The sequence below is a fragment of the Epinephelus moara genome, chromosome 8, assembly GCF_006386435.1.
Source record: "Epinephelus moara isolate mb chromosome 8, YSFRI_EMoa_1.0, whole genome shotgun sequence".
NCBI lineage: Eukaryota > Metazoa > Chordata > Actinopteri > Perciformes > Serranidae > Epinephelus > Epinephelus moara.
In genome coordinates, this window is record NC_065513.1 from 23,745,009 (window position 1) to 23,757,813 (window position 12,805).

The window sequence follows — 12,805 nt, forward strand, 5'->3', positions numbered from 1 at the left end:
AAAAACGGAGGCTGAAAATACTGAGCTCAAACAATAAAACTAAGTAGTGCTGATAAAATATGAATCAAGATTTTGTTACTGTGTTGCCCGTGTCTCAGCTAAAATGTTTTCAGCAGCATTTTTTAGCTCACCGTTTAACTGTGATTCCAGATTGTTTGCTTCAACCTGGCCACAATACTGCTTCCTGTAGAAAAACAAGAGAAAAACATAAATAAATGTATATATATTTGATCTTATCAGGAGGAGCATGCATTGGTTCAGTGCCATGCAGTGCATTCTGGTAGTTGTTGGTTATCTTTTTTAAAGACCATCTTTCCATCAGTGAAATACTTCTTTTAGTAGGCCTACTGATTTGAAAAGAGCTATACAGTTTTACAGAGGACAGATCAATGTCTTTACATAAAAACAGAGCACATTTCATTCAACTTATCAGCTGTCATAAGAAACTGTTTGTTAACTGTGTCAATATAATGTTTGGCTTCATTTATGCATTGTAAAAATAAAGGTTTTGAATATGTGGATATGGTATTTTTGATAATATGATTAGACAGTAACTGTAAAGCCCACATAGAGGCAGTTAGCATCTACTTACCCTCGGTTCCTTTCTTTCAGTGCAGCAGCTGGGATACATGCACATGGTAGAAGTTTGCCTTCAGGCCTTTTTACTAGCAGGCCTGCCGTCAGGGGGGGTCAAAGGGTACAGATGACCCTGGCCAAAGGCTAAGGGGGGCCCATGAAAAGGTCTATGGCTGACCCTTAAATTGCATCAAGTACAATTTACTTACTGACTTAAATCACTGACAATACAAGTTATATGTATTAACATGATAAATAAATATAATTTTATAATTAAACAACATTTCAACGTGCCACCCACCCACCAGCAGGTACCATGAAATCTGACATGGGTCAGGTTTGTGATGTGCAGAACTCACAAGTGCTGCAGATATAAATGTGTGAGGTGGACTGCTGCCTGATGTGCCAAGTCAGAATGCCTCATCAAAAATCAGGAGCTCCTAAAGGAAAATCCAGGGTACAGAGAGAATGAGAAAATAAAGGAGCAGGGAGGTGATGGACAAGTGTCTGGAAAAAAAATGTGAAGAAGCAACAGGTGTGACAGGCAGAGCTGAAGGTAAAAAGTAGGGCAGAGTAACAGTAAAAAAAAATAGTGACATGAAAACACGTGTATCATACAGTATTAAACTAGAGGTCCAAAGGCATCCATTGGTACCAACCATGTTATGCTGACTTGTCGGAAAGGGGGGCAAAAAACACTCCAAAGTTGCGCTAGATTTTGACGAGGGAAAAAGGAAGATTACATAAATTGGGTGTGACCAGAAAACTGAGAGTTGACAACTTTATACTCTTCACACTATTTCAGTTCTGCACGCAATTTGACCAATATTTAATTAAAGACTGAATAAATAAATGTTGAAAAAAAAAAGTTCACTCATGATTTGATCTTATGATTTAATAGCATGCAGTAATGTTTCTAATCAATGTTTGTTTTACTTTTCTCTAACCATTAATTGAAGGACATCTTTTTGGCCCAGGATACATGACTACCTCTGCTTTTCAAAGTAAAAGAACAAGGTCTTAACATGCAGTAGATACAAAATACATTCGCATAAAGCATAAAATTTTGCATAGTGATATGTAGAGTAATTTTGCCCACGGCCCTTTGATGGGTGCGGATGAGTGGCCCACTTTTGAAAATGTTGTCCCCTTGCTCATATTTTCAATCAGCTGGCCTGCAACCAGAAGCCCTTTCTGTAAGAAATCTCACCCCTTTCCTGCAGGAGACTCATGTGCCTTACAAGTCAGTAACCTCACCTTGCTGTAACCTCACAGCAACTGCCACCAGCAACAACATGGAGGTTCACAACTTTATTGAACAGTGTAGACATAAGACACAGCCAGACATTCAGTATAAAAATGAGTTATATATTTCTCTCTATTTCAGCATGTCTGTGTACTTGATTTCTGTTATGGTACACATAGCTCTTACTGGTCTTCAGTATTGGGGAAATCCACCAGCATCAATTTCCTTATTACATCTGGTAGTCAATACATGTGCAGTAATTCACCCTGAGTGCATTCATCTTTTTTAAAATTAAACAGGGAGCGAAAGGTAGCGGTAGGTAGGTAGAATATTAGTATGACATATTAAACATTACAAGAAGATTAGACATTAAAGGGGGAAAAACACACCCTCCCTATGCCTACATTTATATTTCAATAGACCTTTGTTTTCTCCGTGTCCTACCTCACATTGTTCTTTAGAAAGAACAAATTATGAATTTTGCATCAGGCCTTTCCTGTCATATGGAATGAATGCATGTGGTTCGCACTTTTCCTTTGCATTTTTTTTATACCTTTATCCATGCAGCCTTTAGATTTTTCTTTTCCTCACGTTACTGGTGTACTGCCCAAATGCTAACTGGTGAGCCTTTTTAACTGCAGAAAGTATTGCAGGTGTTTCTTGGTAATCACTGCTCTGACACCACTCGTGCAATTCCGCAATCATATCTTTCACAGTTTCTGATGGGCTTACACCAACAGTGGTGCTCTCAATCAACTGGTTGCCACATTCCTCTGGCAAACTGTCTTGCAGAAGTCTCTCTGAAAGTCTGAGGCACACACAGATTTCTTGAAAGCTATTAGCAAGACATGTGCACTGTTTAGCTTGCGCACTAACAACCCCAAAGTCATTTTGATGATGTACAATCAGATGCTCTCCGTCCCATTCGTAACTTTGTTGTTCAAATAGTGACCTTGCCACCTCCTTTCTAAGGTCATCTATATCAGCACCCATTTCTTGGCATTTTTCTTTGGCCAAAAGGATGTGCTTGCACAGATTACCTCTGGTGGAAACAGCACACTGACACTGCATCGTGACGACATCAACATGATAGTATTTTCCTTCAACTTCAGAAGGAACTGAATACAGACCAGCTTCCTTCACCATAATTTTGTGAAGCAACCCTGCACTCTTCATGCTGGATGCAGCTTCCACTGTGTCTTGTGTCCTGGAGTCTGGAATCGGGTCAGCACCGTGGAGGTCGTCCATGTAGCTTTGAATAAGGAAAGACAATGAACGTTAAGAAACGTGGAAATAAAATGAGTGATTTGCAAATTTTAAACATCAAAATTCTTATCTTTGTCTCAAAGAGCCAGTTGTCTAACATGATGAAAAAATATTATTTAATTCACCCTCCACTTGGATCTTAGAAAAGCAAACTCCCTTGGAATTAAAGAAAATAAATTAAAAGACCTATCTTTTCAATTTGGCTTTTAATTTAGGTTAAATTAACTGATATTTTTGTTATTTTTTGTGTGTACTGTGATCAAACTGTTTTTTTTCTGTGTTTGTTTGTGTTGTTTTTCTCTCACTATTGATTTTCAATTGCTTGTTATTGTTTATTTTCATATAATCTTGTTTAGACAAGCACTTAGGGCTGCATCTTTGCATGATATGTGCTATACAAATCAAGTTATTATTACTATTTAGAGAATATACAAAGAGGGTCACCAGGACTGCTGACTACACGTGCTTTTCCTTGAGTTCAGGAGTGCAAATATTCAACTATCAGTATGCTACAAACCTGCAGTAGTTGAAAACTTTTTTATTCAAGAGTAGAAGCAGTTCATCAAGACGTCTGTTAGCATATCCTCGAGGAAACTGATACTTGATGCTGAAAAAACAATATTAAGAAAAGAAGGGTATGAACTGAAACTGGCCACAGAGATCACTTCATGTTAACATTTATTTCTTTTTTGTTATGCAAATAACTAACTGGAAATGCTATTAAAAATATGATGTATACATTAAAATTGTTTTAATATTGGATTTAAGAGCCAAACCTCTCCACTAAGTTGTTGGTTTTGTTGCTTTGATGAAAAAGGCGTTGTCCATACTTGGCCCACATCTCTGCATGTTGGAACCACTGTGTTTGCAGATATGTGGAGATGGTTTTGGTGCCAGTCATTGCATCAAGCTTCTCTGTGACCTCCTTGGCTTTTTCAGCAAAATCAGTTGCCTATATAACAATAAAATACAAAAAATGAGGACCAGTTTTTAAATTCATTGTATCAGTGCACTGCCAAAGCACCTGAGGTCATTTGCACCCGACTGGGTCCAACAGGCTGACGTAGAAATGCACACCACCATCACCTGTGTGTTGGTGGGTGCAGTTCAAGGGCACTCTAAAAAGGAAATGGCATTGTAATAACAAATTACTTACAAGTGCACACTGCTTCAGCAGGATCATTGACCTAATGACCTCGTAACGTACTTCTGGGTTCTTGTTGCAACCCTCCTGCCGCAGCATCCAGCGATGAACAGCCTATTCAAAATGAAACATGACAAAATGGTCTCAATTAAAGTATAACCAGAGACAGTCCAGTGATTTCACATAGCAAAAAATTGATACAGATGACTCTCCATTCAAAGAGACAGGGCTCAGGTCATGTTAGTCTTCCTAGTCCCTGTCATCAAGATAGCAACAGCGTGAACTGGCTTCTCTACACTTAATATGACATTAGCATTGTTCTGTTTTGACAATACATTATGTATAGGAACTTTGGCATTACCTGGAGAACATGGAACCAACATAACAGTGTTTTTGCATGTGGGAAAACGCTGCGTATTGCCTCCATCTCCTTCACATCACGGTCAATCATGATGTACCTGTAAATGGAAAAAACAGAGTCTTTGTATGGAATGTTTGTGTAGTATTTTTTCTTACAATATGGCTGCCTGTAATGATTGGTAACCACGTTTAAAAGAAAATCCCTAATTTTGTGCATTGGTATGGTAGTTAAAATGTTGGTAAAGCATATTACCAGATTCGGAGCACTGTGGTAGTTTCGAATAGAACACCAACAATGAAAGTACTTTCTACATCACAAACATATTCAGATAAAATAACGAAAAGTGATTTGTGACATCATCATTTACTGCATCTAGAGGTGAAATGTGAATTTTGAAGGTGTTAAAAACTTAATCACGATCTTTAGTAAAAGGCTAAGACTCGCACAGTGAGAGGTTACTATGGTTACAAAGGACTCTTTAACAGATTAGCATATTAGCCTGTCCATCAGGGTGAAAGATATAATGCATAGATGAATATTTATACACACTTTAGACAGAATTATTTGTGGTGTGGTATTTTAGACGAGTTACCTTGGATGAAATGGACTGGCAGCCTCTTGCAGCTTCTGCAAACATAGTGACAAGTATTGTGATGATTCCTCGCTCAAGATGAGAAAAGCAACAGGGACACCCCGGCCATGGTCCGATTTGATGCCAACAGCATATAATACAAATCCATATTGTGTAATACCCTTGTATGTAGCGTCAAGATATATCATCTCAGGGCCATATTTTTTTAACTGTTTAATTTGCCAGGGTGAGCTTAAAACAATAATCAGTGGCTGCTTCTCACTATGTGAAAGAGTCTGATAGAAAATTACACTCTCTTTTAACTCTGTTTTGACCAGATGATGAACAGCAACACTATCATTGCTGATGACATGCACTCTGGTCTGTGACTGAAAGTTCTTTTTTAACAGTGTAATGTCCTTAGGGGTAACAAAGTAGCTTCGATCTGTGTGATCCTTCTTCCCCTGGGCCTTCGCCCACTCTTTGCATTTAAGCAGGATTTCTGCATTTGAATCTCCCAGCTGAAAACAGGTATGAATGTAGGCAATCAAATCGCTGTCGATCTGATTTGAGCGATCCTCCTGGGGATTGCCGAGGTCATGTCCCGAGTGCTTGTTCATTAGACGCACAATGCAGTTGTTGAAGGTGTTTTTGCTCACAAATGTAAATGAGACATAGGCTCCACAACTGTTGGCCCTTGTGGTCATGGGATCTCCGCTTGACTTCCCTTTACATTTATTACCTCTTTCACACCGCCACTGGATCTGGTCTGATCCCCTTTTTTTCATAGCTGTGAATATTCCAGTCCCATTACTTTCTAATTCCTCCAAGTGTCTTGACATGAACTCGTCCCGCGTCTCATTGCGGGGTACGTTGTGTACTGTCCTTTTAACGTCTGGATGGCGTTCTTTGCGGAGATTACTTTCCAATGACCGCAGACAGTAAGAATCCATTTCACTGAAATACAAAAGAAAAGGAAAAGTCAAATAATCATTGAACAATCATGACATAATTTAAAAGGAACACTTTCCAATGAGAATTAAAAGGAAATTTAGGTCATTTACTTCTGCTCGACTGGCAATGGTGCAGTTGTAGTTGATGAGGTGGGTGTACTACGAGGTAGATGGGTAGGTTACTGAGGAGGAAGTGGGTATACTCTTCTATATATTCCATCTGCCTTTTGGCTGACAGTTGGGTATACTGTAAATGGTCAGAAAAGGAGGTGGATATACCCCATATACTGCGTATACCGTCCACTACACCAGTGAGACTGTGAGAAAGTATGTGACATTTCACAAACAGTATGAACTTATTCAAACTGCAATTCTCAGTCATATCTATTGAAAATGTAAACCTATAATGCTTCTGGACATAAACACTACACTCATCAACTAGTGCAAGCTGTTGTGTCAAACAAACAATACAGTACCTACCAGTAATAAACAGAAAAACTATTTCCTAATTAATATTTTATAGATACCTGTGATAACTACAATAACCTGCCTGTTTATATTAGTTTCTTGTGATAATTGCACTAACCATTCTCAGAGAAACATAGTTGATATTACTAGCTACTAGTGATAATAGCACTATCCTTTCTGACAGAAATATAATTAGTTTATATAATTAGCTACCCGTGATAAATGTGTTAACGTTAGACTTCTTAATAGCTATCAGTAGTATGTGCGTTGGCTTTTTCGACAGGAAAAACCGTTAAAGCTAGCCACCAGTGATAAATTGACTAGCCTTTCTGACAGGAAGACCATTGTTATTATTTTTATTTAACTAACATCACTAACTTATGTCACAAAATGTGATTTATCTTAGGAGCTGCCAGTGATAAAGGACTTTTAATTTAGCAGACTAAATCTATCTTCAACTGCTAAAAGGGGCTAATGTTTACGCTAATGTTCATTTAGCAATTTCTGCAAAAATGTAGCTTGCAAGCTAACATTAGCAAGTTAGCTTGTTAACTCTCACACACAAAAAGCAATAACTAGTTTGTATTAAATCAACTTTAATAACTTTATTACTTACGAATGATGTAAACTCTGGACGGTTGGTCGGAGCGGAACTTTTCGCACCACTGGTCGGAGCGTACCGGATGTTGCACATTGGACTTCCTTGGTTACAGCTGCCGGAAGTATGACGTTGGACACCGCCCACCGCAGAACGTCCTCATCTGACGTTGGGGCAAGCGAGTCCTCAGAATGTAAACATGGTGACAGGTAGATGAAAGAAAAGCTAAAATGGTCTTCGAAAGCTTGGTGGTTGATGTCCTCAACCGGTTTTTGGGGGACTACGTTGTCAACCTCGACAGCTCGCAGCTAAAGCTCGGCATATGGGGAGGTAACTGAACTTGTGTTTGTCGTTTTAGTGGACGAGCTCGCTAACCAAGCTAGCTAGCTAATGCTAACAGTCATTAGCCGTCAGTCGTGTGAGACAGACTCCCTCAGCTGTCAGTGTCAGTTTGTCTCGTTCAACGTTAGCTGTCCAGTTTGAGCTAAACAGTGCAGCCAAATGCTAGTTTATACACAGACCAGTCAGGCTTGTTAGTTTTTGGCTGCTACAATTACCTTATGTCAACGTGCCTCATTTGCTACTGCAAGGCTGTTTGCTCACTGCATTCATGCGAGTTACAGAGGAGCCATCAATTCGGGGTCACACCCTTTCATACACCCAGGTTAAGACTCGCCACTGTGCTTCATACTGGGTCCCTTTCACAAGCTCAACCAGAATGTCTGACAGTCACAGCTCTGTGCACGATCCGGGCAAATGAGAGGATTAGTAGAGAGGTTTCAGAGCCACTGCTAAACATGTACCAACTTGTAGCAAATAGTCAAACCACAGAGTAAACACCTTCTTTTTCCCAAAGCTTCCGTGAATGTTTTTTTAATATGTGATTTCTATTGCCTGAATGTTGTGTTAAATCAATAGACAAAGGTCAAAAATCTCGGACTACACTGTGTTTCTATGCACCTTACAACACAATACTGATCTGTTTGGTCTATCATAATGTACATAGTAACAATCAGTAAACAAATACTCCTGTCATCGCAGGTGATGCTGTTCTAACAAATCTCGAAATAAAGGAAAATGCCTTGGTAAGTTGCAAATAAGTGTTTAAGTAAGCAAAACTAGTCTGTCATTACATTCTGGCATTCATGATGGATTTGTGTTACAATGATTTACTGCTCTTTCATTGCAGAGTCAACTTGACATTCCTTTTAAAGTGAGAGCCGGTCATATAGGTGAGATTGTTGTCATTGCCACTATTTGTCACATTCCCTTTGGCACAGAGGAGTATCTTCTCACTTTGTGTTTCTTTTAATAGGACGGCTGGAGCTAAAGATACCATGGAAAAACCTCTATACCCAGTCAGTGGAGGCGACACTGGATGGTGTCTATCTGCTTATAGTCCCCACAGCAAGTGAGATCACCGTCTACATCCACCTAAATTCATAAAAAAAAAATCATGAAATTTATGTTCTCATCATAGACATTATAGCGTATATTGTTGATTCCCACCATTTCAGTTGACACATACAGTGCCAAAGGGATATTGATCTCCTTTATGTCAATTCTTTTTACATGTTAAAAATTAAAAACACAGTAAAAGAAATGCATTTAAATGAGTTGCTGTGAAAAAATACGTAAGCGTGGATTTAAAATACTAGGTATATCATGTTCAGTCAAATGAATAAGCCTTATGATTAGCAAACACAGCTCAGTGTGGCACACTAGTCAGACAAAGAAGGTCTCTCACTTATTCATGATCCTAAGGTACTTGTCAGGAACAAACAGAGAACTCAAGCTTAACCTTTTGTATATTTAATTGTTTTTAAAGATGTACAGACAAGTTATAATTTTTATTGGCCCCATTCTTTCCAGGTATAAAGTATGATGCAGACAAGGAGGAAAAGCAGCTACAAGAGGCTCGTCAGAGGGAGCTACAGCGGATAGAGGAGACAAAGCTGAAGGCTGCCGAGCAAGGTCAGGGTTAATCTTTTTTTTCTGTGTCTGTGTGTGTAGACATGTGAGTCTGATAAGCATTCTCTGTATGTCACTGCATAAATTAGGACATTTTTGCTTCACGGTAAGTTTTTCATAGGTTTCAGAGACATTCTTAGCCAAACAGTGAAAATGAATTACTGCCAGTGAAAAAATTAAGTTAACTATGACTTCAAACAGCAGTAATGAGAACTAAGGCTCCTTCAAACCCTCCCTTTGGGGGGGAGTTAGAGGTCAAATTCTTGTTCCTAAAGCTGCAGGACCAGATGAGTTCTAATATTTATCATATTTGTTTCTGTATGACAGAGGACCCTAGTCTTGAAAAGCAGGACACCTTTGTGGAGAAGCTTGTCACTCAGGTCATCAAAAACCTGCAGGTCAAGATCTCTAACATCCACGTACGCTATGAAGATGATGTGAGTATTTACACTGGGTTACCTTAGTGGTTTACTTATGTATAACATAACTCAGATTTGCATTTGTAAAAATAGCAGCAAGTGATAGACACAGGGAATAAGATGTGGTTGCATTTTTACAGCCCCTCCGACAATGTATTCTTGTGCGTAAACAGTTCACAGGCTTGACTCTGATTTCTTTTGTTTGTTTTCCAAAGGTCACAAATCCAAACTGTCCTTTGTCATTCGGAGTGTCACTGAAAAAACTCAGCCTTCAGGTAATGTGCTGTAATGTCCCTCCTGTCAGATTTTATCATTTATTGCATTCAGAAATTGAGGTGTTCTTAAGCCTAAATTAATTCATGAAATTTAAACATAATTATATATATGTATCACAATTTAAAGTAATCTCATGAAAGCCCCTATATCGCACTGCTTGTTTCACCAATGACTTCCGGTGGCGCTGCTCAGCTGGCAACCCAGGCAGTAGTGCTTGCTGCATGCTGATGACTGCCCCTCAGTGTATCACAAGTAGATCACCACCTTTAAGTCCTGGTGTGACAACCATCCCCTCATTTTTAATAATAATTAAAATGAAGAAATCGTATTTGACCCCAGGGAGGTGTGAGTCGATGATCCTGTAGTCATTGGTGACAGTGAAATTGGGCAGGTGTGCTCTGAAAAGTACTTGGGCAATGGGCATACAAATGGACAGTAAACTATGGAGTGGAGTGCCCATGGAGTGCCCATGGTGAGTGTCTGTGTGCTAGGCTGACTCTGAGACTTTACTTTCTTCATAGCCTCAGACTGTTTGGTTTGGGAGACCGAGATCATGTTAACATTTTACAGTGCTGTGCTGGAAAGTATCATTAGATATGGTGTGGCACCCTTACAATTAAGTTAAAATTGAGAATTGCAAACATGACGAATACTGCAATGAAACGCAAGAAAGAATTCCTATCGCTTCACGCTATCTATGAGAGACGTGCAAACAGAATTCTGAAGAACCGGTCTCACGTTCAGTATTCTGAATACAAACTATTACCTTCAGGTAGATGTTACAATAAATTTAAAATCAACCGCCTCAAGGTTTCCCCTCTTACGAACATCTACACTCGTCAACAAGAAAGCAGGTTAAACCATACTCATAAGTTTAGTATGCAAGAAGGCACTATTGCACTTTGTTTCATGGGTTATGTATTATGCTTTTTATGACTTCTGTCTCATTTCTACAATGCCTATGTATTTATATCTTCTTCCAAGGCTTGTGCAATACTTTATATATCCATGTTTTTAGTTTCATTTTGTGTAATTTATAATACCTGTGATGTACCACTGTATTGTCACGTTGACTATGTATTGCTTCAAGTTAATTGCAGCTGGGTGTAGCACTATTGCCCAAGCAAAATTGCCCTCCGGGGATAACAAAGTATATTATGATCTTATCTTATCTTACAGACATCTGACAAGAACTGGAATCCCAGTCTTTTGGATGAGAATTCCAGGCTTTTCTATAAGGTAAAAGATTCAACTACTTAATCTGTCATTTATGCCTGCACTTTATGACCTATACATTTATCTTTAACGGGAAATTTAAAATGTGTCCAGTGTGACAAGTTTGTCATTGCATTTGATGACTTTGTCACCTCAAGTAAACTCAGACTTCAACTAACGTTTGGTAGCAGTTGTTCAAGGAGCCATTTTTTCCCTCATAGCCTAATTTTGGGCCTTGATCCAAACTGTAGAAGTCATATTATACTGTCAGCTATGTTTCATACTCATGATAGATAAATATTTGTACTGCTATAATTGATTTGTTTTTCTTCCTTTCAGCTGGTTCAACTAGACAGCTTGTTTGCCTACTGGAATGTCAACTCACTTCTGTTCTCCAATCACAGTCCAGATGAGGCCTTGGTAAGTCTCCCTGTCACTACTGGGTTGTACCTTGTCTCCAACAGCTAGGATTAAGTCCACCTATTGACTGTCTTTATCTGCTTTATTGATTTTAAAGCCTTTGCTATTAAATTCTTTTCTGTGAAAGTTGGAAAAAAGGGTTCTTCAAATGCTTCTGTGATAAATGCAGATTTTGTTCACCTTTCATTTAATCCACAGAGGCTCTACTCAGCATAAGCCCAATGGGTAGAATGTGTATGTGTGTGGTGTTGTGATGGTTAATTTTTCTGTGTTTAATAAAAATAGATGAAATATGTTAAGAGGTTAAAGGGATAGTTTGGACCTTTTGAAGCGAGGTTGTATGAGGTACTTATCCATAGTCAGTGTGTTACCTACAGTAGATGGCGGTCGGCTCACGCCCAGTTTGAAGAAGAGGAGGAGCTGCTGGTTCTACCACTGCTTCAGTTAGTTAGTTTGATTGTATTATTCAGTGAATCTAAACTAAATGCCCAAGTCACACAATAATACAAACAAACTAAGATATAACAGCTTCAGTTCAAGGCAGGTGCAATTCAGTTCCTCATTGGAAATTGTCTGACGGCAAGGTGAAGTACCGAAAACATTCTAAATATAGTGCACACTTAAACTGATATTGATTTTTTTAGGTGACTAAGATGTGTTTTGTTGCTGACCCCTTGACAGCACTAGATTGCTTAGCTTCTGTGTCGGTACTCCTGCCTGTTTTTCCAAACTGGGGGTCAGCCCAACGACATCTACTGTATGTAGTACACTGACTATGGATAATAACCTCATACAACCCCACTTCAAAAGATTCAGACTGTTCCTTTAAGAAATAACTGACAAAAGAAGACAGATATAATGATAATGAAGCTCCTCTCCCTTTGCTCTTTTTGTAGCGATGTCTCCAGAGCAGCATTGACACCCAGAGCTCTTTTTCTGCCAACCATGACTTCAGTAAGTGTCGTCCTTTATTCACACTTGTTACAGTGTTCAATATGCTCACTTTGAGAGTTTTATCTTGACCACCTAATGAAACCCACCGAAAGCCACGTGTTACTTGACATGCAAGAATCAGTAGTATGTGTATAGACAGTGAATTGACACTCTGTATTGGCTATGTTACACTGCAGTGCCTGACAAATGTGTGAATCACACAGCTTGATGCACCATCACTACCGACACATTTCAACAGATTTTCAGCACATTTCAGCAGATTTTGTTTTGAAGCACAAGCTCACAGATTTTTGAAGCTTCCTGCACGCAACATATTCACAATTTTCATATCCCACAAAAATACTGGTCAATTTGTTGCCCATACAAA

The 12,805-nt window shown here is 38.9% G+C and overlaps 2 protein-coding genes across 4 annotated transcripts in view; one reads left to right on the forward strand and one right to left on the reverse strand.

The window, feature by feature from the left end:
* Positions 1-1,479: 1,479 nt before the first annotated feature.
* On the reverse strand, positions 1,480-7,274 carry LOC126394256 (uncharacterized). The gene is made up of 7 exons (XM_050050965.1): positions 7,202-7,274; positions 5,186-6,121; positions 4,594-4,690; positions 4,245-4,346; positions 3,865-4,040; positions 3,606-3,695; positions 1,480-3,074 (listed from the first exon to the last, which is right to left on the reverse strand). The coding sequence occupies exons 2-7, from the start codon at positions 6,115-6,117 to the stop codon at positions 2,393-2,395; spliced, it is 2,079 nt and encodes a 692-aa protein (XP_049906922.1). The 5' UTR covers positions 6,118-6,121; positions 7,202-7,274; the 3' UTR covers positions 1,480-2,392.
* A 55-nt stretch (positions 7,275-7,329) lies between these two features.
* The window catches only part of vps13a (vacuolar protein sorting 13 homolog A), a 49,126-nt gene continuing 43,650 nt past the window's right edge, over positions 7,330-12,805 (forward strand). For all 3 annotated transcript variants that reach the window (XM_050050153.1, XM_050050154.1, XM_050050155.1), the window contains exons 1-10: positions 7,330-7,513; positions 8,225-8,268; positions 8,373-8,415; positions 8,499-8,594; positions 9,056-9,157; positions 9,482-9,591; positions 9,789-9,848; positions 11,029-11,088; positions 11,404-11,484; positions 12,381-12,438. In XM_050050153.1, coding sequence (XP_049906110.1) covers positions 7,414-7,513; positions 8,225-8,268; positions 8,373-8,415; positions 8,499-8,594; positions 9,056-9,157; positions 9,482-9,591; positions 9,789-9,848; positions 11,029-11,088; positions 11,404-11,484; positions 12,381-12,438 — 754 coding nt within the window. In that variant the 5' untranslated portion in view covers positions 7,330-7,413. The remainder of the gene's footprint in view (positions 7,514-8,224; positions 8,269-8,372; positions 8,416-8,498; positions 8,595-9,055; positions 9,158-9,481; positions 9,592-9,788; positions 9,849-11,028; positions 11,089-11,403; positions 11,485-12,380; positions 12,439-12,805) is intronic.